This window comes from Apteryx rowi, unplaced genomic scaffold, assembly GCF_003343035.1.
Source record: "Apteryx rowi isolate R43461 unplaced genomic scaffold, aptRow1 scaffold_264, whole genome shotgun sequence".
NCBI lineage: Eukaryota > Metazoa > Chordata > Aves > Apterygiformes > Apterygidae > Apteryx > Apteryx rowi.
The window spans coordinates 150044-177666 of record NW_020449019.1 but is presented as its reverse complement, the minus strand read 5'-3'; the positions used below and the strand labels follow the sequence as shown (position 1 = coordinate 177666).

At 40.8% G+C, this 27623-nt stretch overlaps 1 protein-coding gene across 16 annotated transcripts in view; it reads left to right on the top strand.

Moving 5' to 3' along the window:
- The window catches only part of LOC112967126 (ankyrin repeat and KH domain-containing protein 1), a 128406-nt gene that overhangs the window by 97797 nt on the left and 2986 nt on the right, over positions 1-27623 (top strand). For 4 of the 16 annotated variants that reach the window (XM_026067909.1, XM_026067921.1, XM_026067920.1 and 1 more), the window contains 17 exons: positions 489-702; positions 2110-2285; positions 2971-3133; positions 4362-4457; positions 4780-4896; positions 5973-6147; positions 6538-6994; positions 7437-7514; positions 9750-9896; positions 11274-11384; positions 12948-13097; positions 13396-15011; positions 19966-20160; positions 21247-21498; positions 22966-23141; positions 24696-24860; positions 25282-25328. In XM_026067909.1, the coding sequence (XP_025923694.1) occupies positions 489-702; positions 2110-2285; positions 2971-3133; positions 4362-4457; positions 4780-4896; positions 5973-6147; positions 6538-6994; positions 7437-7514; positions 9750-9896; positions 11274-11384; positions 12948-13097; positions 13396-15011; positions 19966-20160; positions 21247-21498; positions 22966-23141; positions 24696-24860; positions 25282-25328 (4335 nt within the window). Of the gene's footprint in view, positions 1-488; positions 703-2109; positions 2286-2970; positions 3134-4361; positions 4458-4779; positions 4897-5972; positions 6148-6537; positions 6995-7436; positions 7515-9749; positions 9897-11273; positions 11385-12947; positions 13098-13395; positions 15012-19965; positions 20161-21246; positions 21499-22965; positions 23142-24695; positions 24861-25281; positions 25780-26534; positions 26864-27623 lie in introns of those variants that run through there. The other 12 variants (XM_026067914.1, XM_026067926.1, XR_003253858.1 and 9 more) reach the window with 11 other exon arrangements.

Sequence of the window (27623 nt, the reverse complement as noted above, 5' to 3'; positions counted from 1 at the left end):
TGAAACTAAAAGGAATCAGCCCCTCTGTGTATTTGTTGGAAGATTTCTTTTTCAGTAAGAGGAACAAAATTATATGTCTGAGTCTCTTAAGCACCCTCTTTATTCATTGTAGGAAAGCTAACATATGTTCTGTCCCCAGGAGAAGTTTAAACTGTGGCTGTATATTAGAAGTACATTTTTCTGAATCAGATGCAGCCTTGGGTTTAATACAAGTTGCTTGATGTGTATGTGTGCTTCAGCCACCTGAACTTCTAAAAGCTGAAACATATTTTTCTTGTGTATAAATTGGAATTTTCTGCTGCATGTAGTTGCTCTGTTGGTTTCTGACAATCAGCTCAGAAYTGCTAGTATTTTAGGTGTCTATATTTGTATATATTGTATGTTTCTTTCTGGCTTACAATAAAACATTTTGTTCTTCTCGGATACATTTGCATTTTACAGAGCATTCATCCAGTTCTGGGAACTGTAGTTTGTTTCTTTCTCTTTAGGACTGGGAGTAAGCTAGGTATTTCTCCTCTGATGTTGGCCGCTATGAATGGCCATGTACCTGCAGTGAAACTGTTGCTTGACATGGGTTCTGATATTAACGCCCAAATTGAGACCAATCGGAATACAGCCCTCACCCTGGCCTGTTTCCAAGGCCGAGCAGAGGTGGTCAGTCTGCTTTTGGACAGGAAGGCCAATGTTGAACATAGGGCTAAGGTAAGCATGTGGATCACCTTTCCTTATGACTTATTTTTAAGAAGTGCATTTTTCCCAAGAGTTGTTAAGTTTCTTGAAATTTTCTTATTATCTTTGAGCCCCTTTGGCTCTGTCTTCAGTGGTTCAAAAGCAAATCAATAGTGATGGAGCCAGATGTTTGACAGGTGGGGGTTGTTTTCTCATTGAGGGGCGGGGCATTTTTCTTATTGTTTTTTTTAAGGTATTTGAACACTTCTCCTTGCTAGTGAAAAAAGAAAAGTGTTTTAGTAAAAACCTCCTTGCCCCTATTGATGTGCAAGTTTCAAGGTTATGCCTAACCGCTTATAGTGCTGGGGATGATGCATGCCTCATTTCATTTACTACAGAATAGGAAAATTAGAGTACTTGTTAAATGTTCCGAAATAAGCTTTTTAAAATGACAATGGTTAATTGTTTGTGTTGGGGGAAGGATGACTAGGCCTTCTGAGTTAAAAAATGAAACTCACCTTTGACTCTTGCTCAGTAGTGCCAAGAAACTTTTCAAGTTTAAGGTTGACGTGTTCGTTAACAGATCAGATGACTCATATGTAAATATGTATATATTTAAGTCCAGAAAGAAAGGGAACAATACTTTTACATCAGTGATTGTCAGATACAGCAGACTGTTTCATCCACATCAACGCAAGTAGTGCATTCAAAACCTGGTCTGTTAGATTTAAAACTGTGGTGTTAACATAGAACCCATGACTTCAGTACTGTGACTTTCTGCACCTCTGAAATGCTCTGCCGGTCCCATCTTTTGGTACTCTGGGACAGCTTTGTGTCTCTTGCCATAAAACAAGCCTAAAGCTAATGTAGAGAGCCAGACTGATTTCCCCAGCACAGAGGAATTTTTGGTAACTCCTAATGCTGCTGAAATAATTTCTACGTCCATCTACCCCATCTGCCTCTCCTGTGGCTGGAGAAAAAGGGATATGGATAAAATCCAGCTCTCAAGTGGTCAGTTGGACATGTTAGCAGCTGGTAAAAGTTTGTTTAACAGTCTGGCCTAACACCTAGGTTGGTCCCAGGTCAGTCTCAGTGCTAAGGGAGGCTAGAGAGAGTTTTTAAAGCCAGTTTTGGGGCTGTTTTTGTAGAAACACTTGTGTCTGCATCTGGATCTGCACTTACCTCTTTTTTAGAGATTCTTTGTAAACTTTGTTTTTGTTGCTCAGACTGGTATCTGGTGGTACTTAGTTATCAGTTTACACTGGTGTAAATCAAAGCCCAAGAGGATGTTTTTTGAGAAAGATGCTTGAAGTTAGACTTTTAAAGTAAATATAAGCAGCTAAATAAAAAAATCTGATTTACATGTATAGAAATCCGTAATGGTTTATCCAAAGTAATTTATACAGAATTCACAATGTACAACTCATTCTTTTTGCACAGACTGGTCTTACACCTCTGATGGAAGCTGCTTCAGGAGGGTATGCAGAGGTTGGAAGAGTTCTCCTTGATAAAGGAGCAGATGTTAATGCTCCACCTGTGCCTTCCTCAAGAGATACAGCTTTAACAATTGCAGCAGATAAGGGTCACTACAAGTTCTGTGAGCTCCTGATTAATCGGTAAATTATTTCTTCTCATTAGTAGCATGCTTATTCTGTAGCTGTGTTTTTCTGTGGTAAGGATGCCTTTGTTTGCATTGTCATGTACATCTGAGAGCAAAGAGAATGGGGAACTTTGGAAATAGGGCCTCATATCTGTTCCCTACACCAGTATTATCCTGGAGTATCCTGCAACTCCTGTGTTAATGAATCTAAGCAGACAGCTGGGACCAGAGGTAAGCAAAGTGTCTGGCTGTGCTGACTCTGTAGTAGTCCAGCAATTCTTACATGAGCATTGCCCTGCTATGACTTATGGAGCAGAGCCTGGAAATAGCTCTGGAGCTATTCAAGTGTAACCCTGTGTGCAGCTAAAATCTCAAGGAGCTTCTTTGCACTTTGAGTAGTCACAAAGCTAAAGATTAGTTAAAAACTCTTTGTTAGCTAGTTGCCTAACTGATGCAGAAGGCTAAGTTAGGTGGGTGTTCATTGCTCTGTAGCGAAAGTAGGAGAGGTTTAAATTGTCTTGTTTTATTATGTTGTGACTTTAAAGCAGAAGATCTCAGGGACAGAATTTCTACATCTAGATACTAGGTATCAGTGGTTGAAGTTGCATATTCAATTGTAGTCTGATCTTTCATGATCTTACTTCCTAATTTCCATCTTTACTGATACCTTATTTCACTCAATTACATTTGTACCTCTTTAGAGGAGCACATATCGATGTTCGTAACAAGAAAGGAAATACACCTCTTTGGCTGGCAGCTAATGGTGGTCACTATGACGTAGTTCAGTTGCTTGTGCAAGCAGGAGCAGATGTGGATGCAGCAGATAATCGGAAGATTACACCTCTCATGTCAGCATTTCGCAAGGTAGGAGAACAACCTGATTGTATGTTTCAATGCTAAATATTTTCAAAATGGAATTTCTCATTTCATTTTAAATCTAAATGTTTAGTCTTGGAAGAATCAAATATAACACACCAAAATTACTATTTTCATAAAATGCCTGCTTTAAGGTAATCATCTTCAAATCTCAGACCCTCTCTAGAGAAGAGCTAAGATGCACTTTGCAAAGATCTGTTTTTTGAGAGGTGAAAAGCTTTGTTCCATAAAACATGTTAACTTTATCTCTGGTTATGCGGTGTCTAAAACCTTTCACTGTTCTAGCTCTTGATTATCATATTCCCCTCTAAATTCCTGCAGATTATATAACTTGTTCCAGTCCTGCTTTAGAGATGGATACTGTACCAGTCTGTAATAAGCTGTCCTAATTACTTTGTGGTCCTCCTGTTCCACTGTTCCTAGGTTCAAACCCCATGTCCAATGTCTTGTTGTCTCTACTAGACTTTGTATTGTTGGCTTTTCTTATTATTGCCTTTTCTTCTTGGTAATAGGAGCACTAGTTTGTAACGTTTTCATCAGTTAAGTTTCTGGAAGCAAGGAGCATAGCTGTAGTAGAGGAATGTTTAACAGCAGTTGCTTTATACTTAACAAAATATCAAATAAGAGTACAGATTTTTGACAAACAAAATGCTCAGTTCTGAGCATTCCGCTACTGTGCCTCCATTGCTTTCGAATAACTTCAGAAGCAGTGGATGGCTATTGTTTGTGTGGTTGCACAGTGCACCCCATCAAGGAGGGGATCCAGCAGCAGAAGAAAGTATACTCGCGGGATAATATTCAGCTGGCTCAGTTCCCTGTTCAGACTCCCCTTGTGAGTAAACAAACTATGTTAGCTCATTGAAGTGGGTGGTGATAAGGTGAATATGGATGACAGGCAGGGTCTAAAGAGAGCCTCATCTGCTGGCATTAAAAACGCAAAGAACTGACTGTGCCCTCAGGCCTGGTTTGATCCTTGTGTTTTAAAATAATGAATTGTGTTTAGGAGAGCCTGTCTTTGCCACCAATATGTTCAGCAGTAAACACACTGTCAGCACTGAGCAAACTAATCACCTTTCACCCCGCAAAGCAATTTAGCAGAAACATTCTTGCTTGTTTTTAGTTTTTACACTGAACTAACAGATATCAAACTTGTGTTTTAATGATGAGTGACAGCAGTTGCATACAAAAGAGATTAGAATTTTCTTTGCTGTTCCAGGGGCATGTGAAGGTAGTTCAGTTCCTGGTAAAAGAAGTAAACCAGTTTCCTTCGGACATTGAATGCATGCGGTACATAGCAACTATAACTGACAAGGTGAGTTAACTGAGAAAAGACCCAGTCCACTATTTCTATTAAAAAATATACATGTGAAAATAGTAAGTATTCAAAACTGAATGTTCATGTTTAGCTTCTCAGTTTTGTACGTGTCTCCTTTTAACATAGTTTTAGGTTTAGTTTTAGGTTTAGTTTTAGGTTTAGTTTTAGGTTTAGTTTTAGGTTTAGTTTCGAGTCTTACTGCTTTGGGAGTAGTTGTATGTTTATGAATACAGGGAAATCAATCTCATATTTGTAGAGCAAGCCTCAGTCCTTAATTTCAGTTTTACAGATGTTTTAGTAAGAAAAGTTTGCATTCCAGGACCTGTTGAAAAAGTGTCACCAGTGTGTGGAGACGATCGTGAAAGCTAAAGACCAGCAGGCTGCAGAAGCAAATAAGAATGCAACTATCCTGCTGAAGGAGCTAGACCTGGAAAAAGTGAGTGGAGAATTGCTGTTGTAGTGTAACGCTTCAAACTACATCTAAATCCGTAGGCTGTATTGATGTTTCTGTTTCTGGGGGCAGTAGTCTTCATGCTGTGACTGTATTTGCTTTCCTTCCTCTAATATATAAAAAGCAACATGTATACTGAGGGTGGCAAATTAGAACTGGTGGTGGTTACCTTAGGTTGTAGCTCTCTTGTGTTACTTTGAGCACAGAAAATAAGTCAGACTAAGAGAGATCTTCAGTCTCAGTCATTTGATACATGGTATGTTATATGTTGTGTAAGGTGTAGTCTGGAAGTTTTTCTTGAACATGTGCTCAGTTTTACAAAGGAAAACCTACAAGCTGCCAGATGAGCTAAAGGGAATTGAGCAAGTAGTGGGAAAGTCAACTTGTCCTTCACTGAGATGCTGATAAGTGTCCCAGAATAATGCCAAAACCCTTTAAGCGTTCTTAATGGGATCACTAAATGGAGGCTCTTATAATTCTTGATAAACAATTCATATGATAATATATTAAAGACAGAAGTTTTAGCCAGGTTCCATATGTATTAAATTTTCCAGGTTGCTAACTTGTTAAACACCTATCAGTTGCTATGCAAAACTACAGTATAGCAAAGTTGGTGTGGCTTATCCCTCATACTGACAACAAGTGGTTAAAATGATATCTGTGTTTATTCCGTAAAATACTCTGGGACATTTTTTGAGTGAAAATGCTAACATTGTTACAGAAATATTGATCAAGTTATTAAATTCTTCTGAGAAAGGACTGAGATAATGAGAGATTTTTGCTGCTTCCTGGTAAAATTATATACTTATAATACCTCTATTGTTCTGGTTATATTCTGTTGTCATTCCTTAGAAGTTTTGGGGACCAGCTGGTCCCACTGTTCTATAACGTCTATCCAGTTTCTGCGTAATGATTCAGTATGTGACAAAGTCATCCTTGTTCATCCTGCTCTCCTCTCCTTCCTCCCTTCCCCCAGATTCCTGGAGAAGATCTGAATTATAAGTATAACTTGGTCTTTGTTTGTGAAAATGTTTAAGTATGGATATTTTTCTCCTACATAGTCGAGAGAGGAGAGCAGAAAACAAGCTCTTGCAGCTAAAAGGGAGAAGAGAAAGGAAAAGAGAAAGAAAAAGAAAGAGGAACAAAAAAGAAAACAAGAAGAAGATGAAGAAAACAAGCCTAAAGAAACTCTAGAGCTGCAAGAAGATGATGACGAAGAAGAAAATGACGATGAAGGTAAAGAACATGTACTTCCATGAAAAATGTAGTTGTGTTGTTGCACTGCCTTTTTTTTTTTTTTTTTTTTGCCCCCTTTTTCCTGTTTTTGGAAGCCGACTTTTCTGATATTCTGACATTGTTACACAGCTTCTGTCCTGGTTCTTCCCCTTGCAGTCAGAAACTTAGGTGGGCAGTTGTCAACGTTTCTGTTAAAATTGCTTTGTTCACTTTCCTTCCCCCTGTTTCCAAAGCAAAACTGTCCTGTTCTTGGATGATTTATGGCTGAATCTGGTGCTAATAGTCTGACAGCTGAGCAAGGAGTGTAACTTGAACTATAGTGTCTTCAATCAGGGGCACTGATTTTTATATTTTATGATTCTGACTTTATATCAACTGTTTTTCTTTCAGTGGAACAAGAAGTTCCTATAGAGCCTCCTAGCGCAACCACTACAACTACAATTGGAATCTCTGCAACATCAACTACTTTCACAAATGCCTTTGGGAAGAAGAGAGCTAACGTGGTGACTACACCCAGCACAAATAGAAAAAATAAGAAAAATAAAACAAAAGAGACTCCTCAGAACATGCAGATAATTTTGCCAGATCAGCATATATCTCTAGCACAGCAAAAAGCAGATAAAAATAAAATAAATGGAGAGCCAAGAGGTGGTGGTGCAGGTGGGAATAGTGATTCAGATAACTTGGATAGCACAGATTGCAATAGTGAAAGTAGCAGTGGAGGTAAAAGCCAAGAGTTGAACTTCACAATGGATACAAATTCCTCTGGTGAGAGGCGCTATGCCTCGTTGCTTATCCCCACTCAGGAAGAAAAAACAAGTGCATCAGCTTCAAAAACCCCAACAAGGTGAGACTTCAGTGTTGTTTCCCTGTTTCACAGTGTTTGTCTATGCCAGTGTAAATTTTTTTTTAAGCTTAAGCTTTACACCAGCTGGTATATTCTCAAAATCTTGAGAGACTGGGAGTTTGCTTTATTTGCATAGCTATTAAATAATACTGTTAACTTTATTGAATGCACCTGTTTAAAAAGCTAAAGATATGATTTTGGTATTGCTGGCCATTTTTAATACTACTTTAGCAAAACATTCGGCTTTCTGTCTCTGCACTGCTTAAGTACCTATATCTAATTGTTAACTATATTAGAATAGATTTTAAAGTGAATGTGATGGGAATTTATAAAGTAAATGTCAACTTTATTTATAATCTATTTACAGAAGTAGTTTGATTACCTTATGATTGTTTTATGGTTTCATCATAATTCATTTGAGTATCAATCTCTTTATTTTAAGGAGGGAAGAGATTGATGACTCTGAGCATTTCGCCTGTCAGGTTGACGGCCAGTTTGATTTAACCTTGTCCAGCCAGAGGTGAGAGTCAAAAGAACTCAATGACTGTACAGTAGCCATATGAAATGAGTTGGAAGATCATTCAATTGCTAATGATGGAGCTAATATCCACTATAACACTGGTTTCTGAATAGGATCATTGGTCTGAACCAGAAAGCTTAGATTCCGTCTAAATCTGTAGTCCTTGCTAGCAAGTTCCACTCTGCTAATTTGTACATATAAGTAGTATTAGTCTGAACCACCTCCCCCCCCCCCCCAAAAAAAAAGAAAAAAGGGAAACTGAAATTGAAGGTTTGGGAGTGGGGGTATGTTGATTCGCAGAACACCTGGCTGACTAAGAATGTAAATATGGGATCAAAAAGGGCAGCAAGCAAGGGGGGACTCTGGCAATAGCCAGACTTATTGGGACAGTTGGGTGGGAGTGGGGAGAGCTGCATTCTGAGCTTTTCTAGTGTCTCTCCCCACCACAGATTAAAATTGGGTGCCGAATGAGTAGACTTGTCAGCCCCTGTGGTGGAGGTTCTGGATTTCCTTGAAGAATGTTAGAAATCGGGTTCTATCCATGTTCCGTTTTATGAACTTCAGTTGTTTCTGCCTAGATCTCACCCAAGTTCTCCTAGAAAAGCCTCTGGAATTCTGCAAGGCCCACTATGGCAGGATTAACTAACTGCATACTTCTGTCTCCTTATATTGAAGAAAGGAGCAAATGCTTCTCTTAGATAAACGTACACCTAAGAAACAAGACTATAAATACCAAAATGGAACTAGTATATTTTATTAACTTCTGCAGATGCTCTTTGGCTCTTGCACTAGGCAGACTTTCTGAAAACTGTTTCTAAACTTGCTCTTCCTGAATTCCTTTTCTCTTTGGACATTGACATGCCAGTGACAAGATTATTGCAATTAAAATAAAAACTCATACTTCATAATGATGCTTTTCTAAAAGCTTACCTAGACATTTTCAGGCAAAGCAAGAAGAAAAAAAAAAAGCTTTTTAGCTTTTACTCTGCAATTGATATTCCACAATGAACTTCATTGTTTTCTCTTTCACATGCATTATCTTGTTCCATTTGCCTCAAACTTATAGTTATCTGAGGGCAACTAAAAGGTCTATAAGGAACTTTTTTAACCCTGTGATAAAACACGTGCCCAGGTGACTTAACTTACTAAGGTGAGGAGAAAAAATGCTGCCATTGTGAAAAGTGTGTTGTCAAAATGTTGCTTTTCACGTTGTCAGTACCTTTGGGTTACTTAAATATGCGTAGATCTCTGGTTTGTATAAAGCGCAGTATAAACAAATGGGCTGCAAGAAGACAGAATGAACATAAAATGTTGTAAAGAAGGAGGAATAAAACGGATGAATAACGTGTGTAGGAAAGAGGAGGAGTGATGTTCAGCATGATAATATCTACCTGAAGGATGAGGTCCTTAGTTAAATTTTCACACTATACCATAGATTTGCTGAGCCAAGTCACTTAAGGCTAGTCTTCTAATGACTTTTAAACCTTTAAAGATTGCTGCTTCTGTTTCAGTGCTGCAGATGAAATTGTGAGCCCCCTGACCTACACTTTTTTTTGTTGTTCACATAGATCAGTTAGCCTAGTAAGAGATTACCTCTTTTATCTTTCTCTCTCTCTCTCTCTCTCTCTCTCTCTCTCTTTCACACACACACACACTCAAACTTTGTGTTGTTTCTATCACTAGACTATTGCTTCAGCTATATTAGAACAAACAGTGATTTTGAGCATCTGTTTCCAAATTGACTTAATTGGTAGATAGTTATGCTAAAATCTCTGTGCCTCAGTTCCCCACCTATAAAATGAGGGAATGGAAGCACTTCCCTATTTTCCAAGGGATATGTTAGAATAAGAGCTGAAAAATTGAAACACTTTCAAATATCTAGTAAGAAAGACCTTATTACCAAGGTACGTTTTCTTAAAAAGTTATTCAGACAGGAGAACGCAGTACAGAAGCATAACCAGGGTGTAGCTGAGTGGTTATGTACCACCTATTATAAACTATTTTAACCTGATGTCTTTAGTGCTTCATTTCATCAATGGCTTAGCACTCTCCTTTTTGGAAGAAGGGTACAGGCTGTGGACTAAATGGTAAGAAAGTACCTGTTAAGTCACTCAACAGTTGTTCCATTTGGAAAATAAGAATGCAAGCAGTTAGTGCTAGTAGTTGCAAAATATGTACACTGTAATGCTGTCAGCTTTATTCTGTAATTTGTAATCAGTACATTTCTGTTCCCAGACTCGAAGGTGAAGGTAATTCAAATTCTTTGTCAACTACATATAAACCTGTTTCCCTGCCTCTGACCTCTCCAAATGTAAAGCTGAATCTGACTAGTCCAAAAAGAGGCCAGAAAAGAGAAGAAGGCTGGAAAGAAGTGGTTAGAAGGTAAAGACTAATTCTGTGTTTAAAAACTATGTATGAACTATTTTTAGCTTCTAAACTGTGCTCCAACATAGAATATCCAGCAAGGTTGTTTGATTATTTAATGATATTTATAAAAATCCTTCCCCTCATGCTTGCAGTCCTGTGGAAACAAATTACAGTCCTAATTTGTAGTAACTCTATATTAATTTAAGATCAGTATGGCACGAACATTTTATTTGGTGCTAGAGTTTTCTTTTTACCTTTGACTTCAGGTGTTAGTAAAGTAGAGGACAGATGGATGATCGTTTCAAGACTAAACCTCATTGTGCTTTGCTGACCCTGATTGCTGATTCCACTGCAAATTTTGTGACTTTAAAGTGGTTGTTAGGGGTGCAATTAGACTTAAAGATTATCCGCAAAGCATGCTTTTCTTTTGAAAATGTACTGATTTTTATTATATGGCTGTTAACTAGTCTGTCTTTCTTGTAACCTTTATTATGCTTACTACTTGTAACTAGAAATGGTCATCTAGCTTTCCTTTTTCAGTCTCCTTATCGAAAAGGAATGCAGCATGAACAAACAAACGTTAGATGCTTTGGGTGCACTTACCCTGCCCTGCTGTTTCTTTGCTGCAATGATAGTCACCAGAAATACCCATTTTAGAGATTTTTAGGCTGTGTGCAAAGAAATTTTACAGAGGACTCAATGTATCCAAATTATTGGAAGCCACAACTGTCTGTTTTTAACAAAAGGAAAAAAAAGCAGTTTAGACTGAAAATTTAAGCCTTTGAACCCTTAGAGAGTTGGTTCAGTGTTTCGCCGCTGGTTGCATTCACAAATATTGTTCTCTGCTGTGACGGATCCTTGCTAAATGTATGGTTGCAGACTGCCCACCACTTGGTGAGTCATGCAGGCATGAAACCATTAAACAGGCAGCTGACTTTTCCAGGGCTGCACACAGACCCCGCCATTGACCCTGGAGCTGCTGCATCTCTCCTCCTGGGTCTCTTGAGTCTCATAGTAGCTTCATTGGGTATTGTCTGCTGTTCTGTTGGAGACAGTAGGGTACTAGAAACAGTATCCGAAACCTGGACTTTCCTAATCCCTGAGGAATCAGGCCTTGTATCATGACAAACGTGTTCATAAAGTGTTCTGTACTAATGTTGTCTATGTCCTGACCGATTGGCAAAGCATGTGTTCAGCGAAAGAGCTTTTTGGCAACTTCAGATGTGTTTGCAAAATGCCTGAGTCCTGCATGCCTTCATCTCCTAAAGTCTCTCCTGGTCTGAAGGACCAGACTCATTCTTTTCCTCCCCTCTCCCTGTGAGTATCCCACTGGCTAGAAGGGATGTCTATCAAAGAAGTAACCAATGAAAACATCCCTTCTACCCTTGACAGGCAAGTAGGCAGAGTTTTGAAAGACCCTCCCCCTAGCAACACTCTGCAGCCAACACCAATTGAGCAATTTCAGTTGCAGAGAGGAGGGCGCTGCTGTTCAGGAGCAAAAAGGTACTGTTTTGGGCACTTTTCAAGGTAAAAACCATTGAGCTTGGTGGGTAGGGAGGGAAAAACTACTGGGTGATGGGTGGGCAGGGGCCCTGGGCACTGTGGTGAGCTCTTCTGGAGGAGGAGTGTCTCCGTGGGTGGTGGTGTGGGGTTCTTAGTGGAATAAGGTGGAAGAAGACCAAAGTACAGTTAGAAGCCCTATGAGAAATGTGGAAGTGTCTTGAAATTTAGGTGAGGATGGGAGCCCTGATTTGGGGAAGGAGTGATTGGGATGTCTAGTTTGAGAGAGGAGCCCTTGGGGTGGAGGGAGGGAGAAGGTCCAAAGCATGAAACTGTTGGAATAAGGGCTTGGTGCATGTTCTGAGGGCCTGGTTTCTGGGGATGGGGTGGGTCGTACTGTGCATCTCCTGGTGGGAGAGGGGGGAAAAAAAGACCTTGGAAAGACAAGGTGGTGCTTTAGAATGTTTCCGCATAATAGATGTGTTTAAAATAAAATGTGTTTCCTTTAAATCCCATTAACTGAGAAGAAATTTCCTGTTGGTCCAGTTATTTAAGCTTCCAAGACTGGAATAGCTAGGCAAAGCTGGCAGCCTTTTCAGGGAGTGGTGGTGATCTGTACAGTGTTCAGAGGTGCTTGAACTGTGATCACAGTGGTTTCTGAAACCCCTTTGAATCCCCTCTAATTGTTCAGTGTTGAATTGCTGCACATCACTAGCAAGCTTGAAAGCAGTGTATGGGCTTGAGAGGTCCAGCCTTTAAATTCTGGGGACAGTGGTGGCCCAGAGAGACCTTGGTTGGGGTCTGGATGCAAGCATAGTTCGTGTTCAAAGACTTCCCAGTACTGTATGCCTGCACTGACCCACCAATACCATGTGAATTAGAAAAATCCTGAACTGACTTATTTTACTGAACACATGGGTTACAGTGTTGTGGCCTGAAAGTGAGCCTGCATCTGAAAATCTGTGCTGCCTTCATAGTGGCTTCCAGCATCTCATTAAATTATAGAACTACACAATTACTACACAATACTACGTCCACTGTTGTGTATTGTCACCTGTAAACTTTCAGATCGAGTGTAGTTTCTCACTTGAGGTCTGAGAGGTGGAAACTAAAACTTGTGCATGCAAGTGGTATTACAGAGCTGATCACTGGGAAAACATTGGAAAACCACGTTCTCCTTACTGTAACCTGTAGAAATAGTTAAGCCATGGGTTTTTATATTTGCAGCAGCTCTATTTATGTAAATTTAGGTCAATAAACTAAGGATTTGTCTCACTTTGAAGGTACACAAGATAAAAGCCAAAAGTGTTTCTGAAGCAGTGTATGAGGCACATACCTCTGTGATACAAGTGGTAGAATAAATGCTCTGAAGAATCCTTGGATGATGAGTAATTGAGTGGGGGAGTTTTAGAGAGGCTCCAAAGGGTGAAAAAACTATCAGCAGAAAACCACTTGCTACCCTGAAACTTAAGAATATTGGTTCAGCAGCTTGTCAGTCAACAAGGGATTTTTTTATGGCTTTAAAGTTTAAACAAGCTTCACAAATTTGTGATTTTTGTGATATAGGTCAAAGAAATTATCTGTCCCAGCTTCTGTCGTGTCTAGAATAATGGGAAGAGGTGGGTGCAACATCACAGCAATCCAAGATGTCACTGGTGCCCATATTGATGTAGATAAACAAAAAGATAAGAATGGAGAGAGAATGATCACAATAAGGTACAGTATCTTGAAAAGAAACTCCCGAGTTAGTTCAAAATGTAATTTACTAAGTCTGTTTGCTTTTTAAGACAGGACATATTTAGCTTCTTGGTTCTAGAATATAGTATTTATTATTGCTGCCAAGATATGCTTAAGAACTGCTTATTCAAAGATAATCCTTAAGATAAACAAAAGTGAAGACATAACTTATTTGAGTAAACATGCGATATACTCGCATATCAGGTTATAAAATGATGCTGCAGAATGTTGCACAAAGTTCCTAATATAAATGATAAATATGTTGTGTTTAATCCAGGGGTGGTACAGAGTCAACGCGGTATGCAGTGCAACTCATCAATGCCCTTATTCAAGATCCTGCCAAGGAACTGGAAGACTTGATTCCTAAAACTCATATAAGAACACCTGCTTCGAGTACCAAATCAATCCATGCAAACTTTTCATCTGGAGTCAGTACTGCATCTGCGTCAAACAAAAACTCCTTTCCTCTCGGAGCACCACCCCTGGTCACATCACAGTCATCAACACTATCTACTTTCCAGCCTACTAACAAATTAAACAAGAATGTCCCAGCAAATGTGCGCTCATCTTTTCCAGTGTCTCTTCCTCTAGCTTATTCTCACCCTCATTTTGCCTTGCTGGCTGCCCAAACTATGCAACAGATTCGGCACCCTCGCTTACCTATGGCCCAGTTTGGAGGGACTTTTTCGCCTTCACCGAACACTTGGGGACCATTCCCAGTGAGACCAGTTAACCCTGGCAGTACAAACAGCTCTCCAAAGCATAATAGTTCGAGTCGTGTAGGTAGTCAGAATGGGAATATTTTACAGACAGAGTCTCCTGGATTAGCTACTTCTAGTTGTCCTATTACTGTCTCTTCTGTAGTTGCTTCCACCCAACCGCTATGCGTAACAAGTAATCGGACTCCCTCCTCAGTCAGAAAGCAGTTGTTTGCCTGCGTTCCTAAGACAAGTACTGCAGCAACAGCGATCTCAACTGTGACAAGCACCTGTAGCACTCTGCCTTCTGCTTCCTCTGCACCCCCAAACAATGGGCAAGTTCCCACAGCCTTTCTGCCCTCCAGTGCTCCACAAACGCAGCATTCTGCACTTAAAACAGACTCTTTCTCAGCTGTATCAGCACCCAAAGAGAAGGTGTCAGCACCAGACCAGCCTGTTGGAAATACGTGCACCCCATCTTCGGTTGCAAGTAGTTGCAATATGTCAACTAGCAGCAGTTCAGGAGTCGCAGAAACTCGCCCATCTAGCAGCCCCGCACCGCTAAATAACGTCCAAGATGAAATACTGCCAACCAGCATGTCAGAGATCAATCCTTCTATGTCGATGCCTTTTTCATCTAGCTCAGAACCCACTCCTTTAAGCTTAGCATCACCCAGGTCAGTTGTTGCAGATAATCAGGACAACAGTAACTTACCTCAAGTAGCTGTACCAGCACCTCGAGTTACTCACAGGATGCAGTCCAGAGGTTCTTTCTATTCAGTGGTACCAAATGCAAACCTGCATCAAGATCCTCAGTCTATTTTTGTTACGAATCAAGTTCCTTTAACACCTTCTCAAGGTCCACCTGCTGCAGTGCAGCTTTCGTCAGCCATGAACGTTATGAACGGTTCTCAGATGCACATTAATCCAGCAAACAAATCATTGCCTCCTACCTTTGGGCCAGCAACGCTCTTCAATCACTTTAGTAGTCTTTTTGATAGCAACCAGGTGCCAGCTAACCAAGGATGGGGAGACTGTCCACTCTCCACTCGAGCAGCAGCTGACCCGTCTTTCACTGTTCAGTCTACCTTTCTGAATAACTCTGTGCTAGGACATGTGGAAAATGTGCATCCTGATAACTCCAAGGCTCCAGGTTTCAGGCCACCTTCCCAACGGGTTTCTACTAGTCCTGTAGGTAAGTCACTAAGATTATGTGCTGGACAGAATTCTGTCTCCATCCATTACACTTTGATCCCTTGGAGTTGCTTGAGAAATAATTTATAAATGATACCTGTAGGATGCTAGTGTAACGACGCTGGCCTGTCTTAATCCAAGTGCTCGTTAAAATGAGGGGGGGGGGGGGTTGTTTTTTTTTCCCCTCCGGCTCTTCTAGGATGTTAAATGTTGGGAATATTGCGGAAGTAGCACTGAGCACTATTAGTCTTCTGTAAGAGGAAAGAATGCTTCCACCTGTTTGTAGGGTTCAGAGTAGCATTTATCTAGCTTTTGGGTTTGCATGGAACATCATGATACTAAACCCAAAGCAGCAGGGACAGGACTCTTGATGAGCCTCAGCTCCAGGAGTGAATGCATGCACTGGCTTGCAGTCCCACCGTATGTGACACCAACTTGTCTCTGAGGGTGTAAACTTTTATGTATTCTTTGTCTCTTGATGTGACCCTGATCCAGTAGGCTAAAGGATGATTTCACTTTCTTTTGCTAGAATTCTAATAAACTTATAGTATGCTTTGGGAAGTTGATGTACTGCTGTATGGTGTATTACTAGAAGTTACTGTCCTTTGTCTGTTAAGATACAGTAGTTCAAGTTGACTTGTTTTTAACTGAAATGGATTAGGAGCACTCAGTGAGTTCCCTGCCCTGCTATGCTCTGCCTTAAGGACTGTTACCTTCTTAGTGCTCAGACTGTGTTGCAGGTGGCTGGCCACACCCATTTGACTGGAAGGGACCCTCAAGAGATCTAGTATGTTCCACTCTTTTTTTCCTTCCTTCTTGCCACAATAAATTTACAGTGCCTTAAAGCTGGGTAGCTAAAGAGCCTTGTTTTGAAGTTGTATTCCTCCCACTGTATGTTAGATCTTTGAACTAATATTTCAGGGCTTGAATACTGCATTTGGACACTTCAGTAGTTTGACTTTCAGATGTTCTGCATTCCTACTCATATCAGTGGATTTGAAAATGTTCAGGACTTCTGAAAACCAGACCACTTCTCTCAGACTAGCTTTAACTGCAACATTAAGGGTTTGCTATGACTGTAACTCTCTTAACAGTAGTTTAATTTGGACTGCATAGCTGCACTGCAAAGCACACGAACACCTATAGAGCTTATGCTATCTCCGTTCACAGTGCAGTAAGCAGAACCAGTCATAACTAAGGCTGTGGAAGGTAAAGTAACTGGACCTGACTTCAGTAGACTTCAGAAACTCCTTACATGGGCTCACCTTTTCCTCTGCAGTGCTCTAAATTGGAAGCTGGTTGCTACTGGGATGCCCCCTCCTTAGGAAGGAAGCTTTGAAACAAATGGGCTCTGCTGAAATCCTGATTATCATATTCTGCATATACAAGGGCAGCTTACTGGGACATCCCATAGCAGCAAAAGATCTTGCTGTTCCCTTAGGCTAAGGTCATCAATTTTTCATTAGGAAAAATGACTTTGTCCCTTGTATATGCTTAAATAATTTAAATATTTAAGAGAGAATTGAGAATCTGTTTCTGCCCTGAATTAGGAATGGTAAATGGATACCCCTGGACAGATTACACAGTTGACTTTGGGGAGAAAAGCATGAAGAAGTTCTTGTCTGAAGTGCAAAAATATTTCAGCAGAACACAATTTTCCAAGCTGGAATTTGGTTGGGATATTGAAAAATGAAGAATAACTGAAAATAGGTGGATGTGCCCCTGAAATTCAGACTTGCAGCAGGTGACTGCTTTGTCAAGTCATCAGTTTATTCATTTAATCTGTCCTTCTGCTTGGTACTACTTTTAATCACGTACATTACAGAATCTAAATTTTGACCCTTGCACAAAAGGAGAGGGGCTTTAGGGGAAACTAAAGAAGGCATTTGAAAGGCGTGGTAGTGAGGAAAGAAGCAGCGATAGTAGGCTGAGGGCCTCTGTAATGCCTTGACCTTAGATCATAAGTGTGGTCCTGCACTCTGTTCACCCGTTTCATTCACTGCCACTTCCTCACAGATAGATAAGCTTTTCCATTGTGGTCAGCCTCTGAGACGGGATGAACTGGTGATTGTACTGAGTGTTTTCCATAGGTTCCAGTGGCAGGTTTTGTGAAGGGTTCAAGAAGAGAAGAAAGGTCCAGTCATTGCTGGCTTATGCTTTGGGGTACAGGAGTGCTGGATGTGGAGCAATGTGATGGGCCTTGCATAGTGAGTCAGTATGCTTTTAAATGATGAGAAGGGATAGTAATGGTCATCAAATAGATACCAGTCCTGTAATCTCTAGCTCTGATTCTGTACTTTACTGAGCAGAGATTTGTCTAGTGTGCCTGTCTTGAGCAGCTGGGTTATAGCAAATCTGTCCAACAATTAGCATCTCTTGGCGATCACCTCTAAGTTGGTTTGGTGAAGATTGTTTAGTTAAATTTGGTTATTTGGCTATGCATTATTTAAGTGTGTGTGTGTGGGGGGGGTGGTTTTGTTTGTTTTTTAAGTAAATGTTACCTTTCTCTCTTAAGGTGGTATTTGAGTACTTTTCCCCCCTTTTCTTCTTCTTGGGTAAGCTCAGTTGCAACCTGAATTTTCTCAAATTCACCTGTTCCTTTGAGCCACAGATACCTGTCCCAATATCCATACTGGCTGTGGATCTGTTAGGGAAACTGCCTTTTGCCATATTTATGTCTTTAGCTCTCTAGTCCTAGCAGCTTGCAGAGTGAGGGCAGACTTAGCCTGATCACTTGGGGAGGCGGCAGAGAAGACCAAAAGAAATCCATTTGTTACTTTCTCTAGATTTTAGGAAAGTGTTTGAGACCCTGCTCATGTAGCGTTGAAAAGTCTTACAAACTTGAAATATGCCAGCTTAAAAAGCAGCACATTACTTCAAAGCTGTATGAAATGGCTGGGCTTCCTGTTTTACATGGAGGGACCAAGTGTTGTTGCCGTTTCTCTAGAAGTGGAGTTAGCCCTTGAAGCTAATTAATCTCTGCAAAAGTGTCTGGGAGCTTTGATAAACTGGGTTTTGAGCAGGGCTTGTGTGGGATTGATATACCAATCTCTAAAGCTCAGTTATGCTTTCAGAGTGTAATGAAGAGTGTGAATTCATGGTGAAGGTAACTGCAAAGTACGCTACTGCAAAATTTTTTTAGTATTGTAAAATCTGATTTTATTGGTAAATATATGATTAGAAAGCTGGCTACTGAAATCAGCATTCCCTTAGTCTGCTCACAGAAGCCATTCTTAATATTGAGTAAAGCTTTTTTCATTCACTTTTATGAAAGGCAAGATGATAAGAGAAAGCATTCTTTATGAATTGAAAAATTACTACTCTGGTGAATTCCTTTATCTTTGGCTGTTCTTCTTTCTTCTGCTACCTGCAGAAAATACACAGCAGTGCCGAAACTGTTAGCTTTACAGCCATTGCTCTTTGAAAGCTGTCCCCCTCCTCCCAAGCCTTCAAAAGGCACTGTTGGGCATCTCCTGCAAAAGTCCTATCCTTTCATAAGTCTGTGCTTTGTTCTCTGTTTAGGAAACTAGCAGTCCTCACAGGCAGCAACCTCATCAAATCTAGCGAGTTATTTCTGTCAACATGAGCAGGTGACCTCTCTAGGTTTCTTGGCTTTCTGTATCTAGGCAGGAGCACTTGCTGTTACATTACTTCACTTTTCCTCAATGCTCACAAGTAGGGGAAGGATTTTTGGAGAAGTCTTTGTAGGAACTTCCCTCAAGAAAGGTTAGTCTTCAGCATGCAACTACTTTACGCTGTGTTGGCCCTAGCATGCTGTACAATACTGAGGCTGGCAGCCCTCAGGTATGTGAAACTCTTCAGTCCTAGAAGCTGTGGAATAGCTGCTAAAGTTGGTCTGGACTGATCAGCACTTCCAGTGGAGGTGAAAAATGAGGAGCTGGAGAACCGGAGCAGCAGCAGTTGGAGTGCAGTCCCTGAGCTGCTTGCAGTGGAAATGTAGCTGTTGGATCTGACGCTTTTGGAAGCAATAGAGCAGGGATACTTGACTGATATATTTCTCAGTTTTAATATTGGGAAAATACATGACTTTCAGTAACATCTCCAGGAGAAGAAGGGAGCACCTCTAGCTTACAACCTAAGCTATTGTCTTTCACCACTGCTACTTTCAGATTTCTGGGGTGTAAGTAGGTACTTACTTTCAGCCTTGCTGTGCAGCAATATGGCTAGTCCTGGTTGTGGTCGTTCTGAAATGTTTTAATGATTTTGAAAGTAGTCTTGTTTAATAGGCCCTTGAAACTAAACCCAAAACTCAGGTAAACACACAGCCATGCCTGTTTCTGCTCTTAGGTAATAAAGTGTGATAAAAGCTTTTAAACCATTTTGGAGAAGTACTTAAAAGTCAAAAACTAACTCCCCTTGCTAATCATTTTTGTGGGTCTTGAAACTTTCTTTCCATCTTTCCCTTCCTCACACACTTCTGTAGAAAGCAGCCCTCTCACCTGTTGTGCTGGATATTGTCAGCCTTGTTTTCTTGGATACAGTATGCTCTGACCAACTTATATGTGAATGTAACTGTGTAGGATGGCAAAACCTGTAGTGCAGTGAATTGCTTCCTTGGTGTTTGACTCCATAATGACTTTCACAAAGCACTGTATTCCTGTTTGCTTGACTTCTATGTGGCCTTTTTGTATGGAAACATTCTTGCCACTCTCCCAGTTTTCCTCCTTTGCCTTCTGTGCCAGGACTGATTCCTCTCAGTGACCAAGGGATGGCTGTTTTTGTTAAAACTTTAAGCTTAAATCAGAGAACATACAGAAAAGCCTTCTGTTGGTTTCCGTCTAAGGTAGAACCATGCACCTGTAAAACAAACCTACCATGCGCAGATACCTCTGAAGGTGATGAAATGCTTTAACTATTTGGAGCACTAGGTCTCTCTGGTGCTTTGAAGCAGGTTCCCAAAGAGAGATATTTAATCAAATTTATGTTTATTTCAGGCTTACCCTCTCTAGATCCATCCAACAGCTCTACAACTTCTTCTTCAGGTCCTTTGACAGGCTTTTCAGCAAACATACAAGGAGCACGGGTTTACCTTCAAGGGCCAGCGCCTGTTGGGACTCCCAGCTTTAACAGACAGCATTTTTCACCACATCCTTGGACAAGCGCAACAAATTCATGTAGGAACTTCATGGGTCTGTCTTAGTTATCTATAAATTCTTAGTTACTGTCTATAGTAGTTTTGTAACTTGAGAGGAAATACCCAGTGATGCACAAAATGTTTTTTTTTCCAATTGCTTTTAGCATCTGTGAGGATGACATGCAAATCCCAAAACTTTACTGTTTTCTTTTTTCATGTAAAATGCCACTAGTTCTGATAGCATTACTAAGGGCATATTTGGGCAAAAATTCAGTCATTGTAGGCTGTAAAAGGAGGGGTCATGAAGTTGTGGGGGAGCAGGAGGTGACTGTACCAAGCTAAAATTCTCTTCCAAATCATATGACAGTAGGTGAAAATGACATGTTTGCCATGTATTGAAATTATACTTGACTTTTTTAATTGGAAATCTGGAATTATTTAACATTACCTAAATTGTTCCAAAATCTTAATGTATCATCTGAGGTAACAGTTGGGTTTTCCTCTTAATGGGAAGAACATGAAAGTAGCTTTACAGAAAATACAGACTTTTGATTCAGAATCTTAAATGGAGAGACTTTTCATGTCATTCATGCAACTTCATTGCCACTCTAAGCTTAAGAACCAAAATGTTTAAATGGGTGCCCAAAAGAAGTTCAGTTTTTCCCAAGGATATTCAGTGACACTTCTGAAGCTGGTGGAACTTATGCACCTATGTTACACATGTGGCTTTGGGAAGCTGTCTTTAGTTTCTCTTCTGCTGGGAGTGGTGGATACCAAAACCAGGCTGCTTTGATATCTATGGTGTTCTAGCTGATGCTTCACATCCTACTGAAACTCTTCCATGTTTCTTATTCTTTCTTGTAACTATTTTAGATTTAATGTAGTGTCAGGAGAATATCACAGGATTCTGATGGCTGAGAGCATTTGTGTTATAATGTTGATTTTAGAGTTAAAAGGAATGGAAATTCTGTGAAAGACTGAAGAATATTCAGTACAATGAATGTTCTGCCAAAAAAAAGCCTGGAAAACCTTTTTATCGTTTCCCATAAGATAATGTTATGGGGAGGGAGGGGATAGCATTTACATTGGCTAGCTGTGTACTTTGTGTGTAATTAAGCAAGAGAAATATTCTTTTCACCAGGTGAATCTCCTATTCCATCAGTTTCCTCAGGATCATCTTCACCCCTTTCAGCTGCTTCTGCACCTTCTAACTTGGGCCAGCCAAAAACGGGTAACACAAATCAGGATCGAAAGGTACCCCCTCCCATCGGGACAGAAAGACTTGCCAGAATTCGACAGGGCGGATCTGTCACTCCAACTCCCTTAGGAACCAACTTTACAGCTCCTGTTGGTCATAGCGGTATCTGGTCTTTTGGAGTTAACAGTGTGTCTGGTAAGTCTGTATTGTACAGTCTGGGTTAGCATAAAGACCCCATCAGGGCTTTGTGGAAACACTATATTTGAAAAGAAAGATGGAGAGGGAAAGGGGGAGGAGGAATGAAATTCCAGACTCTGAAGTAAGCGCTAAATCTTCATAATCACAAGAAAAGATAAAAACAATGTTCCTTATGAATCAAGAAATAAAAATCTGTAATCAACTCGCACATATGTCCTAAAAGGAAAAACAATGTCCAAGTGATGTGAAAATGTGTATCAGTGAAGGCATTGTTTTTCTCTTTCCTGATGTAGATGGTTCTCACCCAGCCTAGATTATCTGCCAGAGTACACTTGCAAACCCTGAGAACACTTCAAATATTTCATATTAAGTCTTCTGAATGATGTGAAATTTTTAAGTAACAATTCCCTCTTAAGGGAATCCTTCTCCAAGTCTGATGTGTGGCCTAAAGTGAACCAGCTGTGTCCCTCCAAGTTTGTAGCTTGTTACCTATTAACATTTAAAAATGTTAGTTGTAAGCCCAGCTAATATGTTCAGAAACACATAGTTGTGGATATTGATTTATGCTGGTCTCCTCATGACTCTTCGATAATATGGGATAAGGTCTGTTTCAGGCAGCCCCTGTTAAAAAGAACATAACATCAAACAGCTGAAGTTTTACATTCAGTTTCCTGATAGTTTTGAGTTCTTGTGGAAAGTGGGAGGAGCTGCAGCATTGGAGTTGTAAATTGTTTCCATTTGTAATTTTACAGAACCATTAAAACTTCTTTATTTGTTACATTTTTTTCAGTGAAATCCTTCATGTTTTCTTTAACCTTAGTGTCTCTGCATTGCTGTGTTTTTCAAGTGAAGCTTCTACATGCTCACAGACAATGCTTTGGGGGTTTATTGAAGCTTAGCTCTGTGCTGTGGACACCTGAAATTTGACGTTACTATTAGTCTCCATAATCACCACAGTTGCCTGGAGGATGAATGTGCATGTAGATGGCACATGCCTAGCTCTTCCAAACTTCCCTGGTTTTACTGGTCTCCCTTTTCCTCCCCCCCCCCTTTATTTTTTTTTCTTTTTTGACTCTGTCACAAGTGTAACTCTTCCTTCTTGTGTTACTGTGGTAATGGTGGGTACATCAGAGAGGATATGGGAGCTGGTGGGAAAGGAAGCGTATATGTGGCCAGCCTTACATAGAGCATGCCTTTTGCAGCTTCCCTATGAGAGGTCGTAACACTGCAGATAGGACTTAGGTGTTTCCTTTGGTAATGGGTTAGTAGCCTGAAGATTGCACCTGCTTTGCATAGGCTACAGGAGGTCTGCCTTTGCTCAGAACAGAACCCTAAGATGTTCTGCAGCACTGTGTGTGTTTTCTGGGATCCCTTGGATTTGTGGAGGTGTTTATGGCTGTTGAATTGTACTCCAGAGTATCTGCAATTATTTGTAATCAGCCAATTTCAATCTCTCCTTTCCAGAAGGCTTGTCAGGTTGGTCTCAGCCTGTGATGGGAAATCATCCAATGCATCAGCAATTGTCGGACCCGGGCACGTTTTCTCAGCATCAGCCAATGGAGCGAGATGATTCTGGAATAGTGGCTCCCTCAAACATTTTCCACCAACCTATGCCAAATAGTTTTGTGGATTTTTCTAAAGTAAGTTACAGGGGGTTGGATTTTGGCTGTAAAAGGACCAAGGTCTTTGTTATGGAACCATAATTTAGGCAGTATAAGCCTCAAAAGAACTGGGTTCATGACACTTTTTCTTCTGAAGCAAACTGGGATCAGTTTTGGCAAGTCATTAGTTCATTTAGATGTTTCGCGGTGCTAGTAGGTGTGAGAAGCCTGTGGGATTGGTGTTGAGGGACAGATTTGCTCCGCGTGCCAATAGGACTGTATCCCATTTTGCTTATGCCTCTTCTACCCTTGCTGCTGCATCTGGTCCTGAAACTTCTTTCATCCTAGTACTGTCCTGCTGACTGGCAGTAGTGTCCAAACCTAGAGGTCTATTTAAACAAAACCAGAAGTTATAGGTTTCAAATGTTCTCTTGCCTAGTCACTGATACTTTGTTCTCCAGTGTTTCCTTTCGCAGAAGCTTAGTCACATGGAAACATTGGTATCACAAGGCTTGCTCTGCTCCTGAGGCTGATTGAACATTTAATGCTTTCAGTGCAAATTGTGTCTGTGAATACCTCATGCTTTTCTTAAAAATGGGACAGGACGAGAGAACGGCTTGTAATTCTGTGCCTTATGTGTTAATATTGTAGCTTGAGGCAAAGCAATGCAGCCAAGCTATAATTGGCTCAGCCTCCACAGGAGGAAGGTCCAGGACTAAGCACTCAACAGCAGATCTTCTCACAGCATGTTTCAGAAGTAGCTGTAGCATGTGCTTTTGGGATCTTCTGAATTGCAGATCAACAGTCATTTGAACGCAGGACAAAAATCTCATAACTGCAGAAAGCTGCTCTGTAACTTGCACTTTCTGAACTGGAAGAATATTTTAGATGGCCCTTAAGTAATTTATAGGAAATCTTCAGCTCAGTCTTGTGGGCTCAAACTGTGTAGACTTTGAAGAGCAGCCCCCTGGCTGCAGCTCAGAGCTCAGTAAGATCATCATGGGCTGCACAGATGAGAAGAGGGAACACTCACATTATTTTGTAAGGCTGCCATGTCTGGCTTTCTGGGGTCATCTGAAGGCATTGTGCAGAGGCAGCTGCATACTGGTGAGGTGTAATATCAGGAAAATGGGTAAACTGACTTGAATCTCAGGCTTCAAAGTCTTTGTATTCCAAACTCTGCCTAGATGAGCAGTGATGCCCCTTTTCCTCACAGTGCTAAGTTGTTTACCAGTATGTGAACATTGCATGTGGATTTGAACTGCCTCTATCATCTTGGCAAGCGTGGTTTATGCTCGTGTGTCATCCATTGCAACAAGCAGCCTGATTAAAATGTCAACACTAGTAAAACTACTTTCTACATTGCTTTAAAAAAATCCAGATTGGATATAGTGTATTCTGTCCTCATCATCATTCCCTAGTGCTGTCCTTGCCTCTGTCCTAGCCCAGCGCTGCAGACGTAGATGTAATATCTGAAAAGTGCTCTGGTGGTGTTAAGATGAAAGGTACTGCACTGCGGAAGCATATGATAATACAGTCATTTTTCATAACCAGTACACTATTCACTGATGGTCCTTTTTTTTGATCCTTTAGGGCCTACCGATTTCCATGTATGGTGGCGCTCTAATACCCTCACACCCTCAGCTAGCGGATGGCCCGGGAGGCCCTCTCTTTAATGGGCTTCATACTCCAGACCCAGCCTGGAACCCCATGATCAAAGTTGTCCAAAATTCAACAGAATGTACTGATGCTCAGCAGGTAGTGTGGCTGTGTTTTTTCCACTGCTTTTTAGAGTTATGTTTTGTTTTGTTTTTCTTTTTTCTGAATAGGTGAGATTTTTTTCAACTCTTAGATACTAGAATTAAGATTGTTTGCATGATTTTTCCCCTACAGTGTGTGTTTGTAAATATATGTGGCTTTCAGATAAATGACCAGAATTTCAAGAATGCTCAGCAAGGTACAAACATTATTATATGTGATAGGGTTTATATGCATACTTAGTATGTTACAGGTTGTCTGTCAAAACCTGGCCAGAGCTGAAGATAGCTCCCAGCCTTTTGACAATCTGGTTGTATTCTAGGGGGAGCCTTAAGCTTGCCCCCTAGTGGTTAATTGCTCTGTTAAAGTAACCTTTATTTGTTTTTATAATAGACGTGGTTTTTTTTCCTTCTTCCTGTAGATCTGGCCTGGCACCTGGGCACCTCACATTGGAAACATGCATCTCAAGTACGTCAACTGATTTAAGGGGGTCTATCCTTTTTAGCCTTGTTTGGGAAACCTTATGACCTTGAAGAACCCTGGGGATTTTTTAATGTGCCTAACTAAGCAATTTTCTGTGGGCTGTAACAATGGAAACTTGATTGCCCGTTGTATAAGAACAAGTTGATTTACCTATACAACTGATTCTGTTCTCCAGTTAGTTTAGCCATTTTGAACTTAAATCAGATGAAACTAGTGCTTTTGGCTAAACACTACTGAATGCTACTTGTATGCAGCAGAGAACTAGATGATTACATGATTTCAACCTTTTAGGGTGGTAAATACATGTATAATTGTTTACATACTTAAGAGGAAAAGTTGAGTAAATTTCATGTCGTATAGTGGCTCTACTTTATGTAGCCTGTATTAATGTGAAATATTTACCTGAATATTCAATAAAAGGCAAACAGTATTTATAGGTTGTGTGTGACAATTTTGGAAGAGGATGCATATTGTCATTGGTAGCTGCCATGTCCAGGGGTAGACCTTTCTAGGATCACTTAATTAGCAAATGGATGCAGTTGAGGGTTGGGAAAGGGGAGGAGGGTTTTGAGCTGCAGTCATATGTGATACAAAGTTTGAGTGCTTCCCCCTGTCAGTTATTCTTTTATTTTCTGTGAGCATGGTTGTATGGGGGGGGGGGTTGTTGGTGGTGGGTTTTTTTCTTTCTTCTGGATCAGTTCTACTTCTTTTAGCACTCTCTTTACAGGTGGGTTGCCTGAAATATCAGGTATTGTTCAGGGGCTGGAAATAAGGGCTAACTTGACACCTTGGCAACCAATGACATCTTAATTTGCAGAAGGCAAAACCTGAGGTAGCTCCTAGATAAATGCAGGGTTTCTTCACCCGATTCTCTGTGACCAGCTGCCCAGAAGCAGATATTAGGAAAGCAGAGACCACTTCCCACCAGAGAATAATGTAATGTATTCAATTTTAAGCTTTGTGTAACCCTTTAAATCTGGTAAGAGCTTCTCAAATCATTTCCATGAGGAAGAAGAGGGGTTTTTTGCATACTGTTTAAGATGCAGATTCACTGTCCACACAGGCAATACTGATTCCAGTATTGCTGTGCCTTGGAAGCTTTCCATTTGTTGCATTAAGAGTATGCTTATTTCTACTTTTGCTCAGTGCTGCTGCAGTTAACTACATTGAATATTTGGTCCATTTCTCAAGCAGGTAACTACAGTGCTCAAAGTATCCAATGTAATGGGCCGCTTTCGGTGGTCTCTCAGACCAGAGAGCAGATGGAGACTTCCCCACCTTCCTTCCTCCTTCTCCTGACCATTCCTTACATGCAACAGCAGAGTTTCCCCAGGAAAAGCATGAGGAAGGAGCAGCCAAAAGAGAGGATTCAGTGATAACTTGCATGGAGTGAACTCTTGAAATAATGTAATGGCATGTGTTCTCTGTCCCAGTTACTTCTGAATATTCAGAAGTGCTGAAAATATGAAGTGCACAAGTAATATCTGAGTATCATAGGCAAATAAACCTCAGAAACAATACTGGATGTGTTCAGACATTCTACCTAGTATTCAACAAGGAAATGCAAAACAACGAACTTTTGCCCTTACTGCCATCTTGATAAATGCAAACACCAAAGGAGAAACACCTGTGTTAACAGTAATTGTATTAAAAGCAAAGGGTGAAGGAAAAAAATGGTATTGTAATACAATAGCTTTTGTGCGAACTAGGTGCTTGTTCTTGGAGTTACCAGTGTGAATTGTTGTGAATGCAGTCCAACAGTGTTCTGCTTAGGAGCATGTGAATGGGACTGAGTTTCTAGTGCCTGGTCCAGGATGATGCATGGACTGGGAGTTAGCCTAGATATTGCATTAGCAAAGAGTGAAGACTGAAGGTCTGCACTAGCCATCCTGATATCTTCTGTTTGACATTGGCCAACTACCCAAGAATGGATTGGGGGAAATGGCTTTGCAGTTACTCCATAATGAGCACATTTAAAAAGATGGACCCGTATCACTGCCCGGGTTTGTTCAAACACGTAGCAGAAAGAGGGATCTTTCCCGTGGCCTCTGTGCTGTTAGGGTAGAAGAGGGCTTGGAGAGCGGTGGCGTCCCTTGCACATGACCCTCTGGTGGTCTTGAAGCGTGAGACCCATTCTTGCGCTAGAGACGAGCGGGAGGGGAGGGAGACCCGGGGCCGGGGGGCAGCCCCTCAGCCTGACCCTCTACGCGGGCTCCCGCGGCAGAGGCCCGCGGCAGCTGCCCGGCCTGGCCGCTGTGCGGCGGGCGGGGGCTGAGGCCG